A 27515-nucleotide genomic window follows, 5' to 3' on the forward strand; every position below is an offset into this window, starting at 1 on the left:
ACTGAGATTTCTTCTCCGTTCTTGGAGGCATCCCAGATTAGGTTATAATTTCTGCTTTTACTTTTACTTGGTCCAGAAATGCCTCTGGCAACGGATACTTCTACATTCTCTAGCAGAACACTGGCTTCAGGGAAAGGGTAGTGGTTCTGAATTTCATACTGATATTGGCATCCAGGAATGTTCAAGGTCAAGAAACTGCACAGGATCATTGCACACAGGACTGTGCCACAAAGATCAGAACAATGCCCCCCTCATTTCATGACATCATGCAGGTGGAATTAAATTGCAGGCTACCTGCAAGTGTTCTTTTATTTCAAGCTCATTCCCTCTGTTTTATTTCTTTCTCAAACAAGTCAGAATGCCTTAAAGCCTTCTTCGTTAAGGAGTAAAGCAAAGAGCTCCCTTCTAGGCCTGCCTCTTGGGGAAACCACTTGGTTAATAATGAATTCACTTTCATTCAAAGGACCAGAGTTTTAGTTAGCAAGAATCCACGCCATTTCCCCAGCTTCATTCATCTAGTCACTGTGTTTCCTTCTGGATAATGGAATTACCAATAAAGCATAAATATTTTCATCTTGTCTTTCTACTGAGCAATGGCTCGGGCTGAAGTCTCTGTGATCTTGCTTTATTTTGCCTTATGGTTAGCCTCTTTGTCATAGCTCAGAGTTTCAGACCTGCCTATATAATCCAGGTTGCTGTAGAGCAAAGGACTTCATTAAGGTTTTCTTGCTAGGTTTGAAAACAATTAGAACAGCAACTAGAAAGAGTTAAGAGGGCCCCCCCCCAAACCCTGGAACTAAACAGACATCACACAACAGGGATAGCAGGTAAAGTGGTTGCTATAAACACTTTCTCTTGAAAGCTGTGTCTTTTCAATAAACACACTGTTAGGCTCTAGCAAAATATTTCCAGTTGACTTCATGGGTGGTGCACTGCTAGAAGCTGTTAGCTCATGCTCGGTTAAATTTCAAATGTCAAAGCTCATTAATAGTGATTTTAGCCAAATACAGCTTGTAAGGAGCTGTGCAAACTTAACTTCCTCAAATAAAATGAGAAGAAAGATGACCATTTAACATTGCTTTTCTTCCCTCCCTCCCCCGCCCCTACTTTCTTCACCTCCGCTTCAAGTTTATTTTTGGTTTTATTGACAGTAGGTTTCAAGTTTATATTCCACATTTCCCTTAATTTGCCTTGTCCTTTTATCCGCCCCCGCTTGGGAAACAGGCCTATTACAAAGGTGTTGCAATGTTTCTTTGAGTTTTAGGAGGAGTGTGTTGTGTGTTTGAAGCAGGCCTGGAGGAGTCTGTGAAAGTGTTAAGGCAGAAGGTTCAGCTTTTGAGAGAAACACACTGTGATATGATTATGTGCTCAGATGCCGTTTCCCAGCCCTGTCTGAATACAAATGTAAAAGGAGATTCCAGTTACACAATAATGATGTTTCAAACTAAAAATACCAGTACTGGAAAGCATCCCCATTATTTGTAATGTGGCCAGTTCTCACCACTGTGGTTACCTGGAAAATTAAGTGGAATAAAAGTTTTTTAAAACCTGGTCTAAATTTACTTGTGCAGTTGTGACCATGACTCAACCCAGCTGCTGAATTACATTCCATAAAAAACTAATTAATGATTGAGCTATTGATTATAAATTTCATATCAATATGGTGTCCCTTTTGATTTTGGATTTTCTTAGCAGCAAACTTTATTGTGTTCCCTGTCTGAATTGTCAAAGGCAGCCTGCATTGAGTAAGCAATGACTGGGACTTTGGCATGTGGTGTGAGTGGCTGGAGGAATCCAGGCAAATATCTTAGAGGTGGTTGGTTCTTGAATAGATGTTTTGGAGCCTCTTTGTAGCTTCAGTGCTTTTGAGGAATTTGAGCTTGGGTTGAATCAAGATTTCTGTGTGATTGTAATCAGGGTAAAGGGAGAGTATAGTGGGAATAGAATGTAGGGTGAGTATCAGGAATCCTATTGTTAGCAGAGATTTCTTCTGAGGGTTATAGAATTTCCTGCTTGGGGGTAATCATTGGTCTCAAATGGAGGTTATGAACCGGTAGCTTTTTTTTCCCATTTTTTTTTTGACAAAAAAGTCAATTTTATCCTTCCCCAATAATTTGTTTAGATTTCAAGAAGCTGACTGATTTGGATAAATGCTGCTCTGCTGTGGCTGGGGTTGTGGCTCAGCAGTAGAGCACACTCGCCTCTCATGTGTGAGACCCTGGGTTCGATCCTCAGCACCACATAAAAATAAATAAACAAAATAAAGATTAAAAAAAAGAGGCTTTAAAAAAATGCTACTCTGCTACTAAAGGTGATTAATTGCAAATAGTCCATTAACTTGATATCAAAAGGAACCAGTTACTTTGTTCAAATGGACTACATTCAGATATTGTTCATAGATTTCAGTGTTTTTTTATATTTGACTCAAAGATAAATCTTTTATTAATATTGGCACCGCATATATAAATAAAATAAAAGGTACACTGACAACTAAAATAAATAAATAAATAAACAAACAAACAAACAAATAAAAAGTTTGTGTGTTTCTTTGAAAAGTCTGAGATATTTTTTAGGTATTTCTGCAAGTAGGATCTTGGGGACATTCCTAAAAATACTACCTTTTAGTTTTTATTATTCTCTACTTTTGTCTATAAACATTCAGATTTTGTCCTTCTAATAAAAAAAAATAAACCTGTTTGCTGTGATTGGCTTGCGTGTTGGGTGTTGGTCTCTTCTCAACAGTGAGCTTCCTGAGAACAGGAAATTGTATCATTTATCCTTTTGTCCTTGGGGTCTGGCAGAGTACCTGACCCGATAAATGTTTATTGGTTGAATTTAGTAAAATTTCATTAATTGATACACTAACAACATTATGGTTGAAATATTTAACTTAAGAGAAAAAAATCAATTTTATGGACTCTAACACATTAATTATCTGCATACAAATAGGGGCTGCAAATTACAAATAAATGCTATCAATTTATTGAAGCACGTCTGGAGGCGTTCTGCTGGCAGACCCAGTGCCAGCAGTTTGTTACGCCTGAATGGGTATTTTTTATAGTCCTTTAAAAAAAACATTAAATAATTTTAACAGAGGACAAAGAAATTTTAGGATTCAAAGCAAGAGAAAGCCTTTCAGGAGTTACGGAAACTCATGTTGCTCCCGTTCCACAGTCATAGGGCTGGTTGAATGTGTTAGTTGATCTAATTATTTGATAAGTGCCTACTATGTGCCAAGTATTGTGCCAGTGACTGGCAATACCTAATGAACACATGTCACCCCTGACGTTGAAAACTCAGAATCTAGCCAGGTAAAGCATTGAAATAACTATGGAGCACAAAAGTAGTTAAGAGCAGAGTGCAGGGCAGACAGAGAGATGGACAGCTTCTCAAGGGCCTGAGAATGTCACCACAGGGAGATTGAAATGGAGCCCTTTGAAAGATTCTCTCAAGAGAAGGAGCATATGTACCAGCATGGCCATGATGTGTTAGTGTGACTTCTAGAACAGTTTGAGGATGGTACCTGATCCAGTGGAGGCTTAGGGAGGAGGCCTGGGGAGAAGCTGGAGATGAGGCTAGAAAGACGATTATCGGGTAGTGGCTTATCTGCCTGTTTTAATCTGGATTTTTTTCAGTAGGCATTGGAAATCAGCTCTTATCTAAGCTCCTCACCTGTGTATCCTAAGTGTGTGTGTGTGTGTGTGTGTGTGTTTGTAGAGAGAGAGAAAAAAAAGAAGAGGGAGAAGGAGGAAGACAATGAATCAGGTTATTTTTTCATTTGTTTAAAACTTTGTTCTTTTAGTTATGCATATGAATCAGGTTAATTTTTTTTTCTAGGAAGAAAATATTAGCAGTAGGGAAGAAAATGGAAGGGTGTGGGGAGACTGGAATGGGAGGCTAGAGTGGCTATTGCATGAAATGGTCACTCATTTATTCATTTAATGAGTTTTTGTAACCTATGATGTGCCAAGTGCTGTGTTAAGCTCTGGATGCCTGAACAGAAATACTAGCTCTGCCCAGAGTCAAGAAAATCCAAATAAGAAATGAGAACTCCTTAAACAAAGGTAGTTAGCACTCCAGATGAAGAAAAGGATGAACTAAGAGGCACTGTGAGTAATGACCACTATTTGATGACTGTGGGATGGATGTCATAGGTGAGGGCAGGAGGGGTTGTTAGGTGACTATGGTTTTGGAGCTGAGGAACTCTGTAACTTGATTGGTATTGATGACTAAGTATGTTGGAAGGGAACTATAACACATATCATTGCTGAATGTTCAATATAACATATGGATGATGACGTCAGGCCATTTAGAGAGTACCCAAACTCTCCTTTCACTCAGAGTTTGAGACATAGGTGTGAGAACTGGGGCTTTCTTGTGTTTGTGGGAGCAGCAAAGAAAAGGACCAGTCCTACCTATGTTCTAGATTTCTTCCCATCCCTTCTCAGCAGTGCTGGAGATCTAAATGGCCCCAACCTGTTTTGAATTTTCTATCTCTGTCTAGCTCATCTTCCTCAGTATGCTGTTTAATCTGAAATAATGAATCCCAAACTCCCCCTGACCATTGTCTGACCCCATTTACTAAGTGGGTGGGTTTCTTCTTCCCTCACAGCCATATTTGCTGAAAGGGTAGAGACGTTGGCTGTTTCCGGGGTCCTGACTTCCAGTGCATTCTCTTACAAGCTTCTTGGCCTCAATAGCCACTCCATACTAAAATGCCTGCCCAGGATCTTCCATGACCTCTGACTAAGAAAAAAATTGGTTGTAAGTCTTCACAGTACAACCTGATTCGAATGTGTTACTCTTGGTGGGCCCCAATACTCTCCTAACTCCAATGTAATCCAGTGTGATTTTAAAACCTCAGAATGTATTAAAATTTTAAGACCCTTTATACCCCCAGATGGCTTGGAAGTCTCAGTGTGTGAAGTGAGACCTGGCTCTTTCTCTCTTCTTTCCATCTTTTCCCCTAGTTCTTAGAAGTCTGTCAAGGAAGAGTGGCATGGCAAAAGGAGATATCCTGTGTGGCAGGTAAACTATCTGGGTGAGGTGTGCAGTTGTTAGCCTTCTCATGGGTCTTTTTGTGGGCCCATCAGATATCCCTGCTGGGGTACTTTGTGACTTTCTCTGACTGGAGAGCTCATAGTTTTCAGAGTGGGAGCTGTGCTGCTCTCTAGACAACCTGGTCTGCCTCTTGGGAAAGCTCCCTTTCAGTCATACCAGACCTGTGCCCGTTGGAATCCCCATCCACCTTTGTCCCTTGTGAAGTGGCACATAGCTTGCTCCCAAATCAGTACTCTCTTATCTCTGCTACTAAGCAGGGACAGCTCCAGCAAGGCTCTTGCCTTCAGATGTTCTAGGTGTGAATCAAACACTGGTGCCTTTTCCAATAAGCTGTCCCATTAGCTCTCTGGAAGCTCCTCTTGCTTAAGTGCTGCTTGAGAGGGGACAGAACACACCACAACTTACCAGCATCATGAGTAGTGTGCGCTAAGGACTGCAGCAGGAGGTACAAAGACCCTGGAAGCACAAGAGGAGTGGGGTAGCTCTGTTTTGGAGAGAAGGAATGCTAGTAAAAGCTTTACAGAAAGGGCTGACCTGGTATTTTGAAGAATGAATTTGTCTGGTGGAAAGGGTTGATAGCCTTGCTAGATGAGGTAATAGCAGTAATGAGGATAGAGAATGTGAAATAGGAGTGTATGACGACTGTAGGTGATATCCATGCACTCTCATATACCGAGCAGGAGCGATGGAGACGTGAATGAGGACTCAGGCACGGGGCTTGTAGATGCACATGCACTCACACCCTCGCAGACACAAAGTGTATAAGCCCACATTCCAAAGACACATGTTGAGAGTTTCCTTCTTTTTATTCTTTCACTGTTACTGAGACCTTGAAAAACTTATTTAACCTCTGTTCCAGTGTATTCACCTAAAAAATGAGGAAATCAGATATTTCATAATTCCCCAATATCAAGTGAGGTTCTATAAAGGCACTGAATGAGCTGGATAATTTTATTGTTTTTAATCCATTGGTTTGTTTCATAGAACTACAGAACAACTTAAGAATGTTGGTAATTTTATGAAATTCAAAGACGCATCTTTTTTTCAGTTTTAAAAAGTTGTAGTAAAATATACATAACATTTCACATTTTTAACCATTTTAAGTGCACAGTTCAGCAGCATTAATTATATTTACATTGTTGTGCAACCATCACTACCATCTATCTCAAGAATGTTTTCTTCCCCTTCTGAAACTCATACCCATTAAATCTTAAGTCCCCATTCTGTTCTCTCTAAAACCACCATCCTACTTTCTTTCTCCATAAATATAGCTACTCTAAATACTTCAGTGAAGTGGAATTATGTACTATAAATATTGCGTTGTGTCTCACTTTTTCTCTTACCATAGTTTCCTCAAAGTCCATCCATATTGTATATAGCATGTATCAGAATTCCCTTTCTTGTTAAGTCTGAATGATATTCCATTGTATATACTGAGCTTAGTGCATTCATCTGTTAATGAACACTTACTTGGGTTGTTTCTGCCTTTTCAATACTGTGAATAAGACATGGATGTACAAATCTCTTTGAGATCCTGCTCTCAATTATTTTAGGTGTATGTCCAGAATTTCTTGATCAGAGGATGATTCTATGTTGAATATTTTCAGGAACTGCCTTACTGTACTTCACAGTGACTACAACATTTTTCATATACGTATGCAAAGTACAATTTTTCCACATTCTTTCCAAACTTTTCATTTTCTACTTTTTAAAAAAATTTTGATATTAGCTATCTTAATGGATGTGCAGTGATATCTCATTGTGGTTTTGATTTTCCTAATGATTAGCAATATTAAAATCTTTATATGTTCATTGGCCATGTATATTTATTTATTTATTTTGAGAAATATTTGTTCAAGGCCCTTTCCAACTTTTAAAATTTAGTTTTATTTTGTTATTGTTGTTGTAGGAGTTCTTTATATATTCTGGGTATCTTCTACATGGAATACACAATTTGCAAATATTTTCTCTTATTCCATGAGTTGCCTTTTCACTCTTTAGTTTCCTTTGATACATAAAAGTTTTTAAATTTGATGAAGTTCAACTTACACGTTTCTTCTTTTGTTGTTTTATTTTTGGTGTCATATACAAGAAATTATCGCCAAATACAATGTCATAAACATTTCACTTACATAAAACAAGCAAACAAAAATAAACTGTAAGTTAGTCTAAGTTCTATCTTTAAAATTGAAATGTTTAACCTGCACATTATAATTAAACTTCTTTTTTTTCACTCTCAATATTATATATGCTAAACATACTTTGGGTGCCTTCTTATCATTTTCATTGCTTAGAGAATCAGGCAGGGTTTCAATTGTTTATCACTATTACATTGTCTTCATACGTTCATAAATTGTTCAGAATGTTTAGAATAATGTTTTAAACTAAGCAAGGCATAAATTTGCTTTGGTCTCTCCATGTGAAAAGCTTAAAGACTTGTAGATTGGTTGTCTATAATGAAAAGGAGGAGAGAGTAAGAAGGAAAGGTTAATTCTTTCTGATTGACAAATAATGTGGGATTCTTCCCACTACCACCTATTTAATGTTCCTTTTTGTTGTTGTTGTTGTACTATAAATTGAATCCAGGGGTTCTCAACCACTGAACCACATTCCAAGTCTTTTTTTTTTTTTTTTTGAGACAGGGTCTCTCTAATTTCTTAAGTCCTTGCTAAATAGTTGAGGCTGGTTTTGAACTTGCCATCCTTCTCCCTCAGTGTCCCCAGTTGCTGGAATTATAGGTATGCAATCCACAGGCCCAGTTCACCTATTGATTTTCTAAAACAAAACTAAAAACTACTTTGAGTAGATCCCAGTCAGGGGAAATTTCAACTGAGGGAGGGTGGTGTTAGAAATGGTCAATTATTTGGAATTGGGTAATGAGAGAAAGATGTGCTACATGCTTGCCAGGTTTTTCTTGGGCTCTATTGATGTGTATCTTCTTTAGAATACATAGAGACTACTTCATCAAAAAAAAAAAAATTCTAAAGGGCAAAAATCACTTTGATTGGACTCTGGTCCTAGCTCTACCCTTACTCAATTCATTAAATAATCTTGTAGTAGTCACTTAGTTTCACATTTATAAAACGAAGTATTGATAAAGATATCTAAACTTTTATTAGCCCAAAGTAATATGGGGGAGCATATTGGAAGCTGCATTTCCTCCCATTGGGAAAATGGGGATAAAAAGTTTCTATTTTCTTAAGGGAAAGTACATCCACAGGAATAATTAATCCTCAGAAAGTTGGGCCAGTTGATTTTCAGTAAAGGAGAAATTCCCCAATGTTGGGAGAATTCTGGGAAAAGACATTGTGCATTCATTTCTGAGAGGTGTTGTGGTCTATGATGCCTTTTAATATGGCTCCTTGAATTAGCTTGACCTTCAGTTCTTGGGCTGTTGATTACTTTAAGGCTCATTTCACGGGGGTCTCTGTGGCTTTTGAAATCCAAAACCAGGAGGGGCTTTTTTGGTGATAACTATGCCTGTGGATTGTTTAGTATTTGCCAAGAATTCTGAGTTTTCTGCCTTAAAAGCACATAATAAGAAAAGTTTTTCAAAGTATTTGTATAAACTTACATGTATATGTTATATGCCTGTGTTTATACATTGTGTGAAGAGTATACAATGAATTCCAGGTGACTCTAAAGCAAATGATAAAAGTGGATTTTGCTGTCTGGAATTATATTAAGCTTTATGAATTTTTAGAAGGACTTTGAAATAATTTGCTTTATGAGTTTTCTCTGAAGAGTTTACTGCAAAGGAAAATGCACATATTTCATTAATCTCATTTATCAACAGTCTGAGCAATAAATTATAAATATATATATATATATATATTTTAAATCTTCAAGTACATTTCTTTGATATATTGCTTATGTGATAACCAATTTTGGGATGTTTTACTTATTATCACAGGAAGATTTAAATTATGTCACCAACTTCTTGCTCCTTTTTCTCATATTAATAACTGGCTTATGGAAATTTGAAAAAATAAAATGCAGCTATTTTCAACCTCATGTCAAAATGGCATGTGGTTTTGATCCTGAGAGTGGAAGGTTTCCATCAGACTGCTCTATCTGAAATATCTGGGTCTATTTCCTTCTTTGCCTGGACTGCTGTTACTGGTAGTTGGTGTTATTCAATTATCTCTACATTTTAACCTTGGTGTTTACCTCTAATGCTGCTCAAGTCAGTAAGTGATTCATTGCATCTGAAACTAATAAATAAAGTTCGGAGGGAAAGGGACAATGTGTGGCAGATGCATTTGGATTAAAGTGAACAATGGATTTTAAACAGGTCTCTAAGAAATGCACTTAGAAATGTAATTACACATTCATGATTATAGGTGTAGGGACCATACTGCCTAGTTCATAGTGAGCACCCTGTGAAGGTTCACAGATGTGATGGTGATGGTGATGAAGATTATTTTAACCAAACTGCATCTGCCCTGCAATGAACAGGCAAGCTCCTTGAATCTTAGATTCCTCAGATTTCATCCCAGCTCTGAAACACTGCTTTCTGGGTTTTCTCATTCCTCAAATCAGACTAGTAATTTTATGGTATTAGCATTAACAGAATAATATTGTGCATTATTGAAATCAGAAAATACATGCATGAATATTTAATATTACACAATGCTGCTTTCAGAAGATTTAAAAACTTAAATTAACATTTCATTTGCCCTCCCTAAAAATTACATAAGTCTCTATTCTGAAGCTTAAGGATACAGGAGAGAAAAGTTATTTAGTTGAGGCCAATGAAGATGCCAGATGCAGGATGGATTTCTCTGTCTTCTAAAACTTGGTTTTCCCTTGCAGTGAATTACTCCCTCTCTCCCACTCCTCTTTCTTCTCTTTCCCTCTTTCCTCCCTTCCAGGGAAGGTAAATAAAAAGTCAAATCCTCTTCTCTCCTCAGGAATCAATGTTTGTGGAGAAAGTAGTGTTATTAATACCAATTATATTCAAATACCATTCTCAAAAGTAGAGTCAGAATATGGACTTTCAAAAATTCTTAGCTTCTCTCAAAGGACGCACATCATGGCTATGTTTCGCATCAGGTGATTTTGCAGTTCTTCAGCATAGATAAAAAGGGGTTCTAGTGATATAGAAGTCCTTGTGGCATGAGCTGTTTCTTTAGTAGTTAAAACTCTTCCTGAGTGAATAGAAGGTCTGCATCTAGTCTTCATTTACGCTTCTTAGCATCCTAAAGAATTTCATATTTCCTCACATGTCCTGTATGTGAGAAGTCATTTCTGCAGTGAGAGAACCTGCCTTCTCTCTAGTAATGGCCTTCCAATGTGATCTTGTTATCTCCCCTTTAGAGAAGTTACTTCAATGAAGGAGGAAAAAGAAATTGTGTTCTCTGTAAAAATTGCTCTTCAAAGAAGGCCATTATGGTGGCACATTAGTTTTCTATTGCTGCTTAATAAATGACCACACTCTGGCAACTTAAAATCATGCCTATTTTTTATGTCACCATTCTATAGTCAGACATCTCACACAGTGTAGCTGATTTCTCTGTTCAGGGTCTCACAAAGCTGAAATCAAGGGGTCAGCCAACTGCATTCTCATGTGAGGCTCAAAGTCTTTCTCCACACTCATTCAGGTTGTGTGCAGAACTCAGTTCCTTGAGTCTGGAAGAAGCAGGTCCTCATTTTCTGGCTGGCTGTTTGCTAGGGACTACTTTTAGCTTCTAAAGTCTGCACTTGGACCATAGCCACATGGTCCCCTCTTAGTCACATGGAAATTTTAAGGCCATTGGCAGAATCTCTTTTAAGCACTTACCTGCCTAGGCAAAGTTCATCTCCCTTTTGAATAACTCAATCAACTGACGTCTGTAAAGAATTACATTTGCAAGAACTTTTTGCTATTGCCATATCACATAAGCTAATTATGGGTATGATATCCCCTCATATTCATAAGCTCTATTCCCACTAAAGAAGAGAGAGTTATAGGGTATGTGTACTGGGGTTGAGAATCCTGAGAGGAGCATCTTAGAAATCTGCTTAATGTACATAGTATGTTAGAGGACTTGAGAAGGTCACTTGGCCTCAGTGAAAGTTGAACTTCTGCTAGTATTTTAGGGATCTGCTCCATGTCTTTCTGGACTCCACATATTTCATTTAAGTTCAAGGAATGGACTGATAATTCTCTCCTTGAAGACTTTACTGGGGCTAAGTTGGCTCCAGTCTTCCTTTAAGCAGCTGAGGCATGGGGTTCCCCATAAGGGGTTCCTTCCATGAGGTAATCTGAAATCTTAGAAGGTTACCTAGTCCTGTATGCAGTTTCCTCAAGGTTACGGTGTGGTTGATGTCAACCAGAAGCCTGAGAGAAGACTTGGTTTAGTTTGGTTTGGATCTAAATGTAAGGAACTCTCATGGAGTAACCTGAGACCCATAAGTGTGTCTAGTCAGCTTCTTACCCTCTGTGAGCTATGGACACCACTCCTCCAAAAAGGTGGGCAAAGAAGAAAAGGGAAGACCCACCAAGGGAAATCAATTTGTTTGTGATAATTAGAGACCTACCCATTCTCCTAATTGATTGTTCACCACAAAGTAGCTTGACACTTCTTTAGCCTGGGAGCTAAATATAATCAACTTTTGTTTGTTTCTATGAAAAATTTTTTTTTTACCCTTGAGGAGATCATTATTTCTATTGTATGAAGATGGTAGCCCAAACATTCAAAGTAATTAGAGCAGATGGCAGTGAATACTTTTATAGTAAAATACACTGATGCTTATAAACTGGTTTTCATTCTTTGGGCTTCTTTCTTTTTTTCTTTCTTTTTCTTCCTTGCCATGATATATTCATTTTGCTTCCCTTCAGGTATAAAGGGGAGGAAAAAAAGAAAATGAGGAAAAAAAAAAAGGTTCCCCTGGTGTATGAGACTGAGAAGCTGTCAAAGGTTCATAGCAGGGAAAGTGCGCTCCTGTGTATTCAATCACTGAAATTAAGTGTTTTCGAAAGCGGTGCAGTCACGGGTCCATTGCATGGGGAAATAACATGTTGTAGTCCATCACTTAAAATGTTAACCTTGTCTCTTACTAGTGACTAGGAGCAGAAACACGTGCTACATGCTCGCTGGTTAAATGGCAGTGTGTCAGCTCTGTGAAAAAGGCTAGCGTGTATCTGTCAATCTTCTGATTCGACTCTGTGTGTGTGTGTGCATGCATGGGCACACTTGCGCATGTGGGTGGCATGCATACACACACACATTCACACATGTACACACATATACACACACACCAGCCCATACTTGCTCTTGCCTTTATGTGGTCTCCTGAGACCTGGTCTATTACTAGAAAATGAGAAGAATTGAACCAATTTTCAGTACTTTAGCATACATCCTTTCCTAAGATGTTTTTGCTTTCCAGTTCTATAACGGTATTATAATTACTTATTTTTAGTTACAGAATATTCCATTTGAACATATTTCAATATTGGTAGCATGTAGATGTATTATGCAGAGCATATTATGGTACTATACTGATAGTATGAATCAGAACATACCAGGCATCCCCCAGCTTTTTCTCTAAAGAGTTAGATAGTAAGTGTTTTAGGTCTGGCAGGACATGCTGTAATTGTCATGAACAGAAAGCAACAAAAACAATATGTAAATGAAATGCTTAGGCTGTGTACCAACATCAAAATACTGTTGGGGCCAGATTTGGGCTGTAGAGTGTAGTTTGTGGACTGTTATATGGTACTGATTATTCCCCTTAATTCTCTTTTCTGTGACATGTAGAGAGCTTGCTATCCACCAGGTTTTATGCAGTCCCCTGCATCAGCAGGAAGGTCACAGCACAGCAGTGTCCCTTCCTTCAGTTCCAGCAGCACCTGCCTATCCTTGCTGTACACACAGGACATCAAGCGTGCTTCTTCCTCAGGGTCATCCTCAGATAGCCTCTGCTTTTCTCATCTAATCCCCTATCAGGGTCACAGACCTGATCACTCAATATCATATAGTTCCTCCCACCCTGCCGCTCAACTTCATCTTGTTGTTTTTTTTCTTTCTTTCAAAGCATGCTATTTGTTTTACATATCTATCTATTATGCTACTAAAATATAAGCTTCCTAAGATCAGTGATTTGATATGTTTTGTGTTTAGATCAGTGACTGGGGTATAGTGAGGGCTTAATAAATAAGTGTTGAAGGGGGCCAAGAGGAAGGAGGAGGAGAGGGAAGGGCAAAGCACTGGCAAATGAAATAGATCAAATTATATATCACATATATTGTTGTATGTGTAGGTGAACAAATATGTCACAACAAATGCCACTATTATGAATAATCACAATGTACTAATTTAAAAAAGAAGAAAATATTTCTTGAATGCATTGGACTCATCTACTGTAGTTCAGGCAAGTCTGAAAAGAGTCTGTGATTATTAAATAAGAAAATACCTATTAGGTGCACTCATTAAATCTTAGTCATCATTATTAATTTTTTAACCTTAAACTTTAAATGGAGAAAGAAACATCTGTTTTAAAGTTGTGAGGAACAATGACTCTGTAAGTCATTAGAGGCATCTGAGTAGCTATTGTTATCATTATTTTCTCCAGCAAGTGGAATGATCCTCAGATTGAAAATTCAGAAGAAATCATGTTAGAGACAATTTATAGACCCAAATAGAGGAGACCATAGACTGTGAATCTATTCTGTTTGCAGACTATGATGGTCCTCTGGAGTTCTGAAGTAACTTACCTATATGAACCATTGAGCTAGTATCAGTAATTTATGAGAAATCACAGAGAATAGGAAGAGTGTCAAATTAAGAGATAGCCTGGTGGATTGGTTCACTTTCTAAGGGGGACAAAGAGTAAGCTGGAACTGGGTATATGTCAATGGAGAAAAAGGTATTATTGGTATTTCTTTGAGTGTTCAATGATCTGGGCAGTTGGGAAAGAATTTCTCCTGTTATCTTCCTATCACAAAGGGTTTATAAGCATTGAGGAAAAAAGTGATCACTTAGGGCCAGCCTGAATTTACTAGGAATAAATTATGCCAAACTAATTTAATTTCCTTTTTGTTCCCTAAAGAGTTATTGAGTTAATAGGATAAGGGCTCTATTAGTAATCCTGGATTTGTAGATGGTTGACTTTTCTACAATGACTATCTTTTGTTTCATAATCAGCTGAAGTAATCTCAGCCTGTGTTAATTTATCTGTAGTGTCCAGATTAAAAGTAGAAAAAGGGATTTCATGCACTGGATTTCACCTGGAAGGCAGTCTAAACAAGGGTCAGCCATCCAATATCCTGAACTCCCAAAGCACATTGGTTATGTTTTCAATTATTGAACTAATCACACTTTAATTATCTGGCTGTTTGTCTTTTTCTAAATGATAATGGAAGCACCTTAAGATCGTGAATGGATGGTCACATTTCTCTGGAAGAGATGCCTTTGCATTAGCTTATGCACAAAAGGTTTGGAATTTTAATTGGTTAACAGGTATAATATCACTCAACATTTTAATGCCCTGTTAAAATAGCCAATACTATTAGTTAGGAGATCAAATATATAATGAATAGTGTAAAGACAATCATTTAACTATTAGTGGGAAGAAAACTAAGAATAAAAAACGAGAAAAAATGGAAAACTTTCTACTAACAAATTTCATGTTAGTTGAGAAATAACATATAAACATAAAATGCTACAAATCAAGAATGTATAAGTAATATTCATGTCAGAATTAAAGAAGGATCCCCTCACAAAATAGTGAAGGATCTCACAAAATGAAAGGTCAATGAATTAAATTATTTTTTCCTGATGTGTTGACATACACCTGTAATCCCAGCTATTCAGGAAGCTGAGGTAGGAGGATGGCAAGTTCAGGGGCAACCTGGATGTTATGGTTTAGATGTGAGGTGCCCCCCCCAACAGCTCATGTGTGAGACAATGTAGAAGTGTTGGATTATGAGAGCTGTAACCTTGTTAGAGATTAATCCATTTTATGGATTAATAATTGGAGTGGATTAATGGGTGATAACTATATGCAGGTAGAGCATGGCTGGAGGAAGCAGGTCACTGGGGGCATGCCCTTGGGAATTATATTGTCCCTGGATCCTTGCACTCAAGCTCTCTGCTTCCTGGCTGTCATGAACTGAGCAGCTTTCCTCCATCACACCCTTCTGCCATGATGTTCTACCTCACCTCTGGCCTAGAGGTATGGAGTTGGCAAACCATTGACTGAACCTCTGAAATTATGAGCCAAAATAAACTTTTCCTCCTCTAAGATGTTCTTGGCAGTCTTTTGGTTACAGCAATGAAAAGCTGACTAACACATTGAGTAACTTAGCAAGACAGTCTCAAAAATGTAAAAAGGGCTGTGGATATAACTCAGTTATGAAATGCCCCTGAGTTCAATCTTCAGTACCAAACCAAGCCAAATCAAACACAAAAAAATGACAATAACTTCTATGTAGAATATTGGATAAAAGTAAAAATAATTTCATGTTCACATCAAATTTTTGTAGTTATGAAGATATTCTGAATTATGGTATAGTGATTATAAACTCAAATAAGAGTTGGCCATTCTTTCAAATATATCTTAGGGGTACCCACTCTGTGCCAGATATTGTTATGGGAACTGGGGATACAGCAGAAAGCTGAGAAGCTCTTGTGAAACTTCTGTACAATTTAGTAGGGATTGACTGATGACAAACAAAAACAACAATGTATTGGATGGTGATAAGTACTTTGCAGAAAATAAAGGAGGGTAAGGAGGTGGAGAAAATGTTGGACACAGTAACTTGTCTGTTCTTATTTCCAAGACTTGCATACTGAGCAAGAAGGCATTATGGTGAGGTGTCAAAACAGTTCTTCCTTGTCTTTGTCAGGCAGGAGATACTGACTAGAGAGATTCCCATAACCCACCTCTGCCACCCCAGCTCAGTGCATACGCTCACAAATAGGTCTTTGCTTTGCCTGATGTTTCAACTTGCTGATCAATGACTTCTTTCAAGATGACTCTGGTGGTGTTGCAAGTACATTTAAGGTGACAAGTAAGATTTGCAGACACTGCACATTCCCTGAAGTTCAGAGAAGTGCTGACATTTTGTAAGAAGAAAACAAATTGCATAAGCTTCCAAGCAGAGGCAGGAAAGTTAAATTGCTTTCTTTCTTTCTCTCCTTCCTTCCTTCTTTTCTCAGGCCTGTATGATTTGAACTAAAGATGAAGGCATGTGCTAGGCAATTCTTACTCATCTATTTCCCTACCTGCTCCCTGTGCTTGTAAGTAAATTAGCTGCTTCATCTGCAGAATAGATATGACTAATTCTTCTATCAAAGAACAAAACTAAAGCTAGCAGGTGGGCACCCTGGAAACTGAAGTGGGTAGAGCTTATGTTAGATGGAAATAAAAAGTACATTGGGCTATGAACTAGGTTCATGACAGAGCATATTCTTGACCAAAAACATCACCTTGGTTGACACTGAGCTAGTCTTTCAAGCTCACTCAGAGCTAGGTAACAAATATGAATGCTAATTATTACAATTTTAAAGTATTAATGAAAGGCACCATGGAATAAGTTGACACCCTTAAGTACCTAAGTACCTAATTGATTCCTGATTGTTTCAGATTTTTTTTGCTGTGGGTGTCATGAGGTCTGGTTTTCTTTGTAGTTCCGTGGCTATGGATCTAATCACCTGGCTAATATCAGAAAGAGTTACAACACTGATGATCATTCTTCATAATTCTAATAGTTGTTCCACACACCACCCTACCCAGTCTGCTGGAAGTGAGGGGACTCAGACCAAAGACCCTGAGCTTTGTGTGCTGGTTTGTAGGAAACTTCTTAGTTTCCTTTTGGGAGGTATCTCTCTCTCTCTCTCTCTCCCTCCTTTAGCCCCTCCCTTGACTTGGTCCTCAAACTTTGAAGCATCAGAGGAGATCCACTTAAAATTATAGATCCCTGGGTGCCACCTCCTGAATTTTGATTCGAGAGCTTTGTGAGGATGTCTGAGACATTGCCATTAGGACGAAAGGACAGGATTATGCTAGAACCTTCTCTCTCTGACTTGGAAATTCAAACTTTTGCAAATGTCATTTTACTGGGGACTCTGAACTGACAGTACAGATAACCTTGGCCACCTTGTTTTGCAGTTGATGTTACTGTATTTTTCCCACTGTCTCACCACTTTATTTCCCTCCAGTTTCCTCCTATTTGCCTCCCTTTCCTCTGTCTGTATTTGCAGGAGTGAATTGAAGGATTATAATAATGTATAACATATAGCCCTATAAGAAATTATTTTCCTTAATTTTACTTGATAGCTACCTCTACAGGGACATCAACTGGAGAGTTACACTTTTTCTTACTTTTCTAGTCTGTGGATGGTCATCAAGCAGACATCGTTCATATGTCTGACAACGATGCTCATGGGAAACCATTCTTTTTTCATCCTATGCCTTTCCATCTCTTAAGCAAGGATAAGTCATAGAATTTATTTTCTTCTTTGGGATAAAATGAAAAAACAAAAACAAAACAAAACACAAACCTATGCCTTCTCCTATCCCAAAGCTCCTCAGTGTTTGTGTTGGTTCTGCAATTCAAAACTATCGGCTTAGGAGTCAGTAACCTCTTCTGGAAAATGTACTGGCCCTTCATGTAGCACAATTTTCTATTTTCTGTTAGAAATAGTGCAGGGCACAATTCTCAACATAGGTACAGTTGTTGGCATTACAAATATCCTTTCCTTCTTAATGATTTCCTTCCATCTGCCTCTTCCACGTCACCAGAGGACCTTTTAGGCACTTCATTTTGCAGGAACTCAGGCTTTTCATTTGCTTGGAATCTGGACGGGAAGAAGACCATGTATGGAGAGGCACACACATGCAGTGTGTGTTACCTTGCAGGAATCACCACCTCTATTCTGGTTTTATTCTATTTATCATCCTAATAGTTCCATCACTTCACAAGATATTCAGACATGTTTTCAGCCTCTCACATGGATGAATACTGCTCTCTGTGATTTTTATGTCCTTGTTTTGAAAAAAAAAACATATGACTTTAGAGTGGTCCTACATTAACAGAAGAGACAAAAGTTCTGAGAGGAGAACTGCGGCTGGGATGGTTAGGGGCTGCTTCCTTCTCTGGCTCCTTCTCCCAGTGCTGCTCTTTGCCTCTCACTCAAAGGTTTCAGGCTATTCACTTGTCATCTGAAGTTGGACTGCATTTCATGTATGCATGCATGAGCTTTGTTCAGCACCAATGCACACGCACCAAGCACAGAGGAAAGGCAACAATAATATAAAAAAAAAAAAAAGTGGGAGGATAGATCTGAGCACTTGGAAAGAGGAATGTTCCTATAAAACAGGGACACTTGGCAGTAGAGCCAGTGAAAAATGATACCAATTACATAAAGCAAAATGCCACCCATCAAGCAGAACATTTTAATTCTCCCTATTCCAGGCTATTTATGACTTTTTGTCCAAGACTCAATACATGTCTGTAAAAATAAAAAATGGAATCAACTCCATCTGTTAGGTAGAAGGGAGCCTGTGCTGGAAAAAAAGAGTAAATTCCAGGGGCTGAGCACTGAGGCACTTCGAGTATAACTTTGTCTCTTCCATAGTTTCCTCCTATTTGGGTTAGTTATATGAGGAAGAGAGGGGTGACTTGTTTTATTAAGACACTTAAAATATTTAAATTAATTTTAGTTTCTTTGAAAGTTTCTACAATGATTGATCACCTGCATAATCTTGATTAAAAAAAAAAAAATCCTCTCTGTTTCCCAGGGCAACTCTTCCTTTCAGTTCTGCCGGAGATGGTCCAAGGCTTACAGTTGGTTTCCTGAAAAAGTGCCACAAGATGGCGACAACGTCACAGTGGAGAATGGCCAAGTCTTCCTGCTGGACACCAATACTAGCACCCTCAACTTACTGCACCTCAAAGGTCTGTGCAGTTGGAAGTTCGGTGGCATTATTCTATGCAGTTCTATCACTTGTAGTGGGTAGTGGGGAGGAGAACATTTTCTACGAGTTCTGGCATTTAGTTGGCAATTTATTCTCAGGCCAAATTGAGATTTTACTATGAAAAGGAAGAAGTGTTTGGGGGTTCAGAGTCAAAGGCCATCCTTTTGGTGTTTATAAGTACAGAGCTTGATTAATTTAGTTTTCAAAACCAAAAAAGTTAACTGTGCTCTCAATGAACACGATGCTCTCCTTAGACCATTTATAGTCCTGCTCATTCAGGGCAGCCTCCACAAGATAACAAAACACCCCGAAATGGGGTAATACTGCTGTCTTTGAAATTCACTGCCGAAGAAGAAAGGCCTTCCTGCTTTTACCCTGTTGTGGTTTTGACTTCATGGTCCCATGGAACATCCTGTAAATTGGCTTCCTCATTGCAAAACCAGACACCAAGCTCTAGGATCTAGGAAATTGGAAGAAATTAGAATTCAGATTTCAGTTCCTCCCCGACTTTGCCAAATGGCTAAGCAAGTTATTTCACATCTTTGTGTATTTGTTTTCTTATATGTTAAACAAGAATCAAAATCGTTGTCTACTTTAGGGGTTGATAGTACGGAATGGTTATCAAGTGATTGTGCTCATTGGCAAATAAAAATTGCTTGGGAGACGTGATTTGTTATGGATGTCTATAAAACTCTATGCTAAAACATTATTCTTTACTACAAATACACCTAATACAAATATTTGTTCTTGTTAAAGTAAGAGCATGGCTGTAAATAAAGTATTTCAAAGGGATAAATTAATGTAATTTGGGTGCCTGTGTATTACAGACCCCAATCAGGTTTTTCTGACTAGGTATTTTGTCATTCTGTAGTTTGGAAGATGTCCCCCCAACCACCACTTACCCATCCCAGTAGGAAGGAGAAGAGTTTTCAGTCAAATCCATTAATTGGTTACCTTCAGGGGGAAAATGGCCTGTCAGCTTTGACTCTTGCCCCATCTTTGGAGTGTGTATGTGTGTATGTGCATGTATGTATGTGCAGCTAGTGGCTATGGAGAGTGATCTATTGACAGCCATCAGCTGTCTAAGGACTAGCAATGACAAAGGAAAAGGCCAGACTCAGAGCCTCATCTCAGAGCAAAGATTCTTTTGTCAAGTCTTTAAGCAGGGCTCTCCCCTTGGGAATCCAATTCTCCGGGGTACCATCAGGTGCTGAAAGATCTTGATCTTACATTACCACAATCATGTGGGAGAAGTTTCCTAGCCCAAAATCATGGATTACTAAATCTCTGGATGTGCTATTACTTTCAGGTAAATGTTCAATCAAGGAATGGTCTTCATAGGACAAGATACCAAAGATAAAAATCAGGCATCAGAGAAACATTAAAGGGCGGGAGCAAGGCAGACATGTGTAATATATACATGTGGCTTCTTACCCTTGTAGATTTCAAGATCTGAACAATCCAAATACTTTGCCGTCTATAATGGTTTTCCTTAATACTCCTGGTTTAAACAATATTTTATTCTCTGTTATTAAGAAAAAGTGAGATATGTTTGAAATGACAAAACCCACCTTCTAAAGAGTGAAACTCAGGTATCTGTAGGATCCCCTCTTTCTTCTGGGTAGGAGGACTGTTGGTAAGAATGTGAAGATAAGTAGTGGACATCATCTTCTATATAAATAGTACAAAGGAGTTGAGTAGGGAGAAGGGTTGTATAGAGAGACTTCTTGAGCTTTTTATCATTAGAGACAAGAGTTATAGCTTTTAGACATAGTAGTAAAAAAGAAAGAACCCTGATCAAATTTTGTTCAACAGATATTTTGTGAATGCTTATTAAGTGGCCTAGGAACTCTCTGTAAAATACAAGAAAAAATAAATAATACTTAATATCAATTATATCTAATATGTATAAAAGAAAATGTAACTGGGGAATAAAAGCAAAGGAGTAAAATTTCTAGTTCTAAAATAGGTGATACGGGCAGTGAGGAAGAACGAGGACTGTGAGATTAGAGTTGGATTGGAGAAGGTAGGAGTAGCATTTCATTTGCATCTGAGACATGTTTTGATCACATAGATATAATATCTGCCCAAAATCAAAGCATGGGGAATCCCCCTAGCTCATTTATTGGTACTGCATCTGTTCAGTGGCTCAGGTCAAAGACACTGGGGGCATCCTAGATTTCTTTCTTCTGCTCATATCCTATGATCAGTCTATCAGTGAATGTTGTTGGCTGAATCTTCAACATGTATACCAAACATCAAAACTTATATTTGTGTTGATTTAACCCTAATACCAAAATTTGGGGCCAGGACTATGACAAGTTGTCTCTACATTGGTTCCTGTTTCTCCATTTCTTTGTCTTCCTTATAAGCAAAACCCCAAATTCATTTGTGGTAGTAGTGTACCCAGCTAAAATGCTGGGTTTTCTGGCCTCTTTGTTGCTAGACATAATCTTGTGGTTAAGAGTGGGATGAAGAGATGTAAGAGGAATGTTGTGTGGGAAACCTAGGAAGTCTGCTAAAGAGAGCTGATCCAGTAGGAGGCTTATACATTCTTCCTTTTTCTTCTTTTCTGCTTCCTGTCATGTAAATGTAACAGCTACAGCGTTGGCCGCCATTTATCATGAGGTGAAGAATGGGGAAGAAAATGGGAGAAACCCAAGACCCTATAACTTCAGAATTGCTATATTAGCATTGGACTGCCTACCTCTGAATTTACTTTTTCTGATTGAAAGATAAGCCTTCATTTGTTTAAGTCACTGGTATTTGGCATTTATGCTGTATGCTAAAGTAATCCTAACCTTTTATAGTCAATATGCTTTAAAAATATGTCAGATCTTATTACTTCTCTCCTAAAAACCCTCTAATGGCTTCTCATCTCACTAGGAATAAAACCCAAAGTCCTCTGATTAATGTCTGATTCCTTCTTTGATGTTGTCTTCCCTATTGATTCTGCTCTAGCTCTTCTGTGAATATACCCGCTGTAGGTCCTTTGCCTGGAATATTTGTCCTCCAGACCCACATGACTGGCTCACTCATTTGCTCTTTGAGAAAATATCAACTTACCTAAGAAGATCTGATGGCCATCTTTTCCCAGTTACTACCTCTGTCCATTATTTGCTATCCTTTTGATTTGCTTTACTTAATTTTCTTAATAGTTCTTATTACTATATGACATATTATACATTTACTTGTTTGTTTACAGTCTGTCTCCTCTACTAGAATAAGCTAAAACAATGTGAAGGTCTTCACCAATTTACTTACTGTTTTCTCTTCAGGGTCTAAAATAATGCCTGACATATAAAAAGGGCTCAAAATTATGTGTTGATTATTAAATGAATGGACCAATAAAAGGTACAATGGACCAATTCAGGTACTGAGTGAAATTTAATAAGTGTATTTTAAAAATCCTTGCTCTCTTAAATATCATTTTCTCAACTAAGTTATTTGGATTGTCTTTATTTGTTTTCAATCTGTATCATATACACATGTATGCACATGTGTAAATGCATACATAAACACATTTATTCACATATATACATGTATAGTGTATCCAGACACACATACTTGTGTGTGCATGTGTAACGTTATGAGTTCTTAGGAACACAAATTGGCAAATTATTTTTCTGTTTTGAAAAGGCATTTGAAGAACAACTTTAGTGGTAGAGAATCAAAACTCTTCAATATGTAGTTGATAGACTATAATTCCAAATCTTTAATATCTTCTATGATCTATAATATGTGTGAAAGCACTTGAAGTATAATATAGATCTATTTGAATATGTGACTGAATCATTATTATCATCACCACCAACAGCAATTCACTCTGAATATCTGTTACTGCCTGTCTTTTTCATATCTATTCATGATATCAGAAAAATAGCTGAGTGGAATTTTTATTTTTGTGATTCAATCTACAGGTTGAGAGAAAGCATGAGATTTTCAAGTCCCCAAATAATTCTTTCAAAATACTTTAAGCGAAAAAAAAAAATAAAGTACTATGGTAGAAATTCTTTCTCAGCGTTTTCTATGCTACAAAGAATGGATTCTATAGGAAGTATATATACTTTGAAAAGATTAGCGGTAAATGAAAAGGAAACTGGATCACTTAAGAAGCACACCAGGAACTACTTCTTGAAGAGATGCATCTGCTGTATTATGTTTCTATTCATAGAAGCCAGAATCCCCATGTACAGAGGATGAGGCTCTTACATTCAGAAACCTAAACTTCTACCTGTGGGCCCTTGGGAGTCTTGAACTCTGTGCTTCACTCATATTTTACCTTAAAAGAGACTTAGCATTTTTTTTCCTTAACACATATGACTTTATAGAATAGAAGATAGGATTATAAACTTCTTGGTGGGCTTGGGAAATGGCACCAAATAGTTTTGTGCCATTATTTATGAAGCTCTATGCATTGATTTTTTGAACTTTATTGAAAAATGCCAGATTTTTTTTGTGTGACCATAATAAGAGATTCAGTTATGTTAATTATTATTTTACTTTAATTAGTAAAAGATCCAAAGCTTTCATCTACTTACTGTCTCTACTTCTTCCTTCCTGCTCTCCCTCCCTCCTTTTAAAAAATTACTTTAGGGGCACCTTTAAGCAAAAAAAGAGAATTAATCAACTGATACTAATGATCTGGGATAAAAATATGCATATTGTCTTGATTTCATTGATTATATTTTTTGTCCTTTTATGATAAGATATCCATTGACCATAGGCATTGCTGAATTAAAATTTATTATTTTTATTCCAAATAATTTTGATGAACCATAATAACAAAGAAGCAATGTTACCCTCTTGTCAAAACCTTATGCATCCTGAGCAAGGATTTGGGAATTCAGTCTGTAGTCAGGGAAGCATTCATATTTCCTCAATGAAGAAATGAATCTCTTTCTAACCTAGTGGTCAAGCACCTTGATGTGTGGTGGAATAGAGATAATGACCAATACAGACTCAGTTAGGGGAGCCTGAACTTCCCCATGGTGTTGAGCTTTTAGCGTCTCTTGTACACACACACACACACACACACACAGTATCGTAATTTTGATTGATGAAGCTATTAATTTGCTAGACTTTAGTAATATCTATAAATGTCATATTGTCTACCTTGAGTATACACAATAAAAAGGAAGATGTTTTGTGGTTTCTTGCTACTTTGTTTTAAAATGCTTGAGCAGAAACTTGTTTCCAGTTTCTATTGCTGCTTAATGGTGCACTTGTCCCTTGTAATGTGACTCTCTATTTCTTGGTCTGCTGGTGTATACTAAAGCAATTAAATGTGTGTAAGCCTTTCAAGCCAGAAAGAACTGAATTTGAGTGTAACCTTCACCACTTACCATCTCTGTGACCTTGGGGACCCTATGTAATCCTTAGGTTTTTCCTAAGACAATGCCTGATTATAACAGCAACAGTGACAATGATAGCTAGAATTTATTGTTTGTTGTGTGGCAATATTTCCATGGATTGCCCTCCTTGTGTAGATGGTTTGAGTATGAAATGAGGGAATATATGTAAAGCCCTTATTACAGAGTCTGGCCCAGTTTAAGAAGTCAATTAATTAACACTGGTTGTTGCATTGGAACTAACTTAGGCTGAATATCAGGCCTAAATTATAGTTTTACGTACAAATAGTTACTGTTTCTATATATAAAACCAAACTAGATTTTTGAAAGGATTATGTAATAAAGACCTTGGGTTGCTTTCTTTCTATTACCTTCAGAATGCATATGGAAGTATTTTTCTTTCTATTGAGAGAGAGGGAGGCATACAGAGGTTGAATTAGTAGAACCTGTTTTGCCTCCACTCACCTTGTTGGACTTTGTGGAAATGGAGGCATGTTTTTCTTTTGCAGCTTGGAAAGTGATCACATTTTTTCTAAACTTTTTAAAAATTGTTTTTAGTTCATAATGCTGAGACTCTCAGATCTTTCTGAGTCTATTATAGATGAGATTTCTATAATATAAAAGTTCCTGGTCTTATTTGTTGAGATGAAGTATCTTCTCTTGACTCACCATCAGGTTCATTGTCAAGTTTCTTTATCATTGGCAAAGGTTTGAGGATTTCAGAATGAGGCATCAAGTGCTGTACCCAGCAGTCTTCTATCCCAGGGATTGCATACTTTGTTTTTCCTGAATTAGGTAACCCCTTATAATGCAGTGATTTAGGCTTGTCTTGAAATATGGCTGCCTGAAATATCACTTGTGGTCTTTCTTTCTGTACATCAAGCTGATGTGTATCCCTTGGGAAATTACTCTAGGCCTATAGTTTCACGACTTTACAGATACCACCTTGGATTTGAAGGAAACCCATCTGAAGGCAGGTTGGAGTTTGAGACCAGTGACATATTATGCAGTAATGTTTCTTCTTGTAAATATAGAACGTCTTGATGAACATGAGATGTTTTTGTAGGCTGGTACAATTGGTTGCAAAGTGGTAGATTTAAAATAATTTATCTTCAAGTTAGCTGTAAAAGATTGACTGAATTGGCTCCTTTCTTAGTTCAAACAGCTGCTCTTTGAGGCAGGGGATGGGATGATTATGGCAGATAATACAAAGTTGACCCACTCTGGTTTGGTTAGCAAACTGGGGCCTGAGTTCAAGTTTAAGGCAATTACTGACTCTCCTATGGCATTGAGGAAGCCCTCTCACCCTTGAATTAGTGCACAAGGGGGAAATTATAATGATTCCCTTCCCTTTGAGGGGGAAAGTGCTTTTAGAAGTCTCTCCTGGATGTTACTATTGTTTGTGTGAGCATCCCGGTGGAGAAAGAGTGGTACCGAAGATAATTAACTCACGTCTGGTGTTAGCAAACATGGTGCTTCAGAGGGGGCCTGTCTGTGTAATAACCCAAAGGGGAAGCTTGGTGAAGTCAGCATCAGGAAGAACTAACCTGAGTGGTTTTGAAATCTCACCCTCAACTAACTCTCTTTACTTTGATCGCCTTTGTATGGCAGGATTTTCTTGGTGACAAGTTGGTGTTACTCATTTTATGGGGGGAGTTGTCTATCAAGTTAAGTGGATAATTGATAGATTTTTTACTTGGAAAAGAACTTGATTTACTATTATATTTAATTCTTCACAAATTTAATATTAGGGTGTATTTTCTTCTTCTATCTTTGGGGAAGTTTACAGAGATCTAAATTATAAGCTTATGTTATTTTTCTGATATGAGGTGCCTCTCCCAAAGATCCTGGGTTAATGCAGAAATATTCAAAGGTGACATGATTAGATTGTGAGAGCTGTAACCCAATCAGTCCATCCTAATTTGAATGGATGGGTGGGGGTGGCTAGAGGCAGTGGGTCACTGGGGACAGGCACTGGATGGGGGCATCTTTCCTGTGGCCCCTCTCCCCCTCTCTCTGGCTCCTGGCCAGCATGCACAGAGCAGCACTCCTCTGACACACCTTTCTGCTATGATGTGCTGCTTGCTTTGGGCTCAGAGTGATGGAGTTGGCTGACTATGGACTGCGCCTCTGAAACCATGAGCCAAAGTAAACCATCCCTCCTTTAAGTTGTTCTGGTCAGGTATTTTGATCACAGTAATGAAAATTTGACTAACATGGCTTAGGAAAGCCAAATCTGTTTTTGCTTACCTTTATATCACCAGCCCCATCATGTCCCACAGCATGTAATATGTACTCAAATAATTGTCGAATGAATGAACTAATGAATGAGTTTCTGACCTGAAGAGACTGATGAATGTTAGTTGTGAATTTGTCTATAATCAGAGTCCTTCCTGGTATCCTCAAATGTTAGTGGTTCAGTCCAGACAGTGACCAATTTCATTTGCTATTTGTATATCAGGAGATCAGAGACAAAGGCTTTTTAATGTGGGGGACACTTGGCTCTGAAACCCCTTGTTTTTCCCAATCAGACAATGACTTACATTATTTACCTCCAGAGAACAGTCCCAGACACACTTGATTAGCCTTAAATGAAAGATAAGACACTGCTGTGAGAAGGGGCATGTTTTCAGTACATAGGCAGACAGACAGATAGATAGATATTTAACAATTTACAGTTTTATGTCTTGACAACTTGGATATTGTAATATGAAAAATGCTACCAAATGGGAGCAGTCTTTTCCTAGCACAGCAGCTATAATATTTTCAGTAATGAAAGATAAACGTTTCAAACTTCCTTACTTAAACCCTTCATTGGCTTTCCATTAGCCTGTAAGTTCAAGTCTAACCATAATATGGCTCACAGAGTCTTTCATGACTTGGTTTCTCCTTACCTCTCTATTTCATTTGTTGATTAATGACCCCTACATCCTATTTATCCAGACTGGGAATGGAGCTAGAAATCTGGGATACTTTGGTATCTGGGATTCTTGTGCAGATGAAAATATATTGAAAACTGAGCTTTTGTTTACTATGGGTTTTCATGCACTGGACAATATTCCTGGGGCCAGGTAGGAGATATTCTCATTTTTTATATTATTGGAAGAAATAACTTCTTTCATTTAGAATACTTTTATGGTATAGCCAAATCATATGTACAATATTCAGAGAATAATTATATTTAGAACCTATTGAATA

General features: G+C 37.8%; 1 protein-coding gene across 1 annotated transcript in view; it reads left to right on the forward strand.

Annotated features, from left to right (window-relative positions):
• Positions 1–27515, forward strand: part of Pkhd1 (PKHD1 ciliary IPT domain containing fibrocystin/polyductin) — a 432276-nt gene that overhangs the window by 102089 nt on the left and 302672 nt on the right. The window contains exon 35 of the mRNA XM_027938269.2: positions 18790–18946. Coding sequence (XP_027794070.2) covers positions 18790–18946 — 157 coding nt within the window. The remainder of the gene's footprint in view (positions 1–18789; positions 18947–27515) is intronic.

The sequence above is a fragment of the Marmota flaviventris genome, chromosome 6, assembly GCF_047511675.1.
Source record: "Marmota flaviventris isolate mMarFla1 chromosome 6, mMarFla1.hap1, whole genome shotgun sequence".
NCBI lineage: Eukaryota > Metazoa > Chordata > Mammalia > Rodentia > Sciuridae > Marmota > Marmota flaviventris.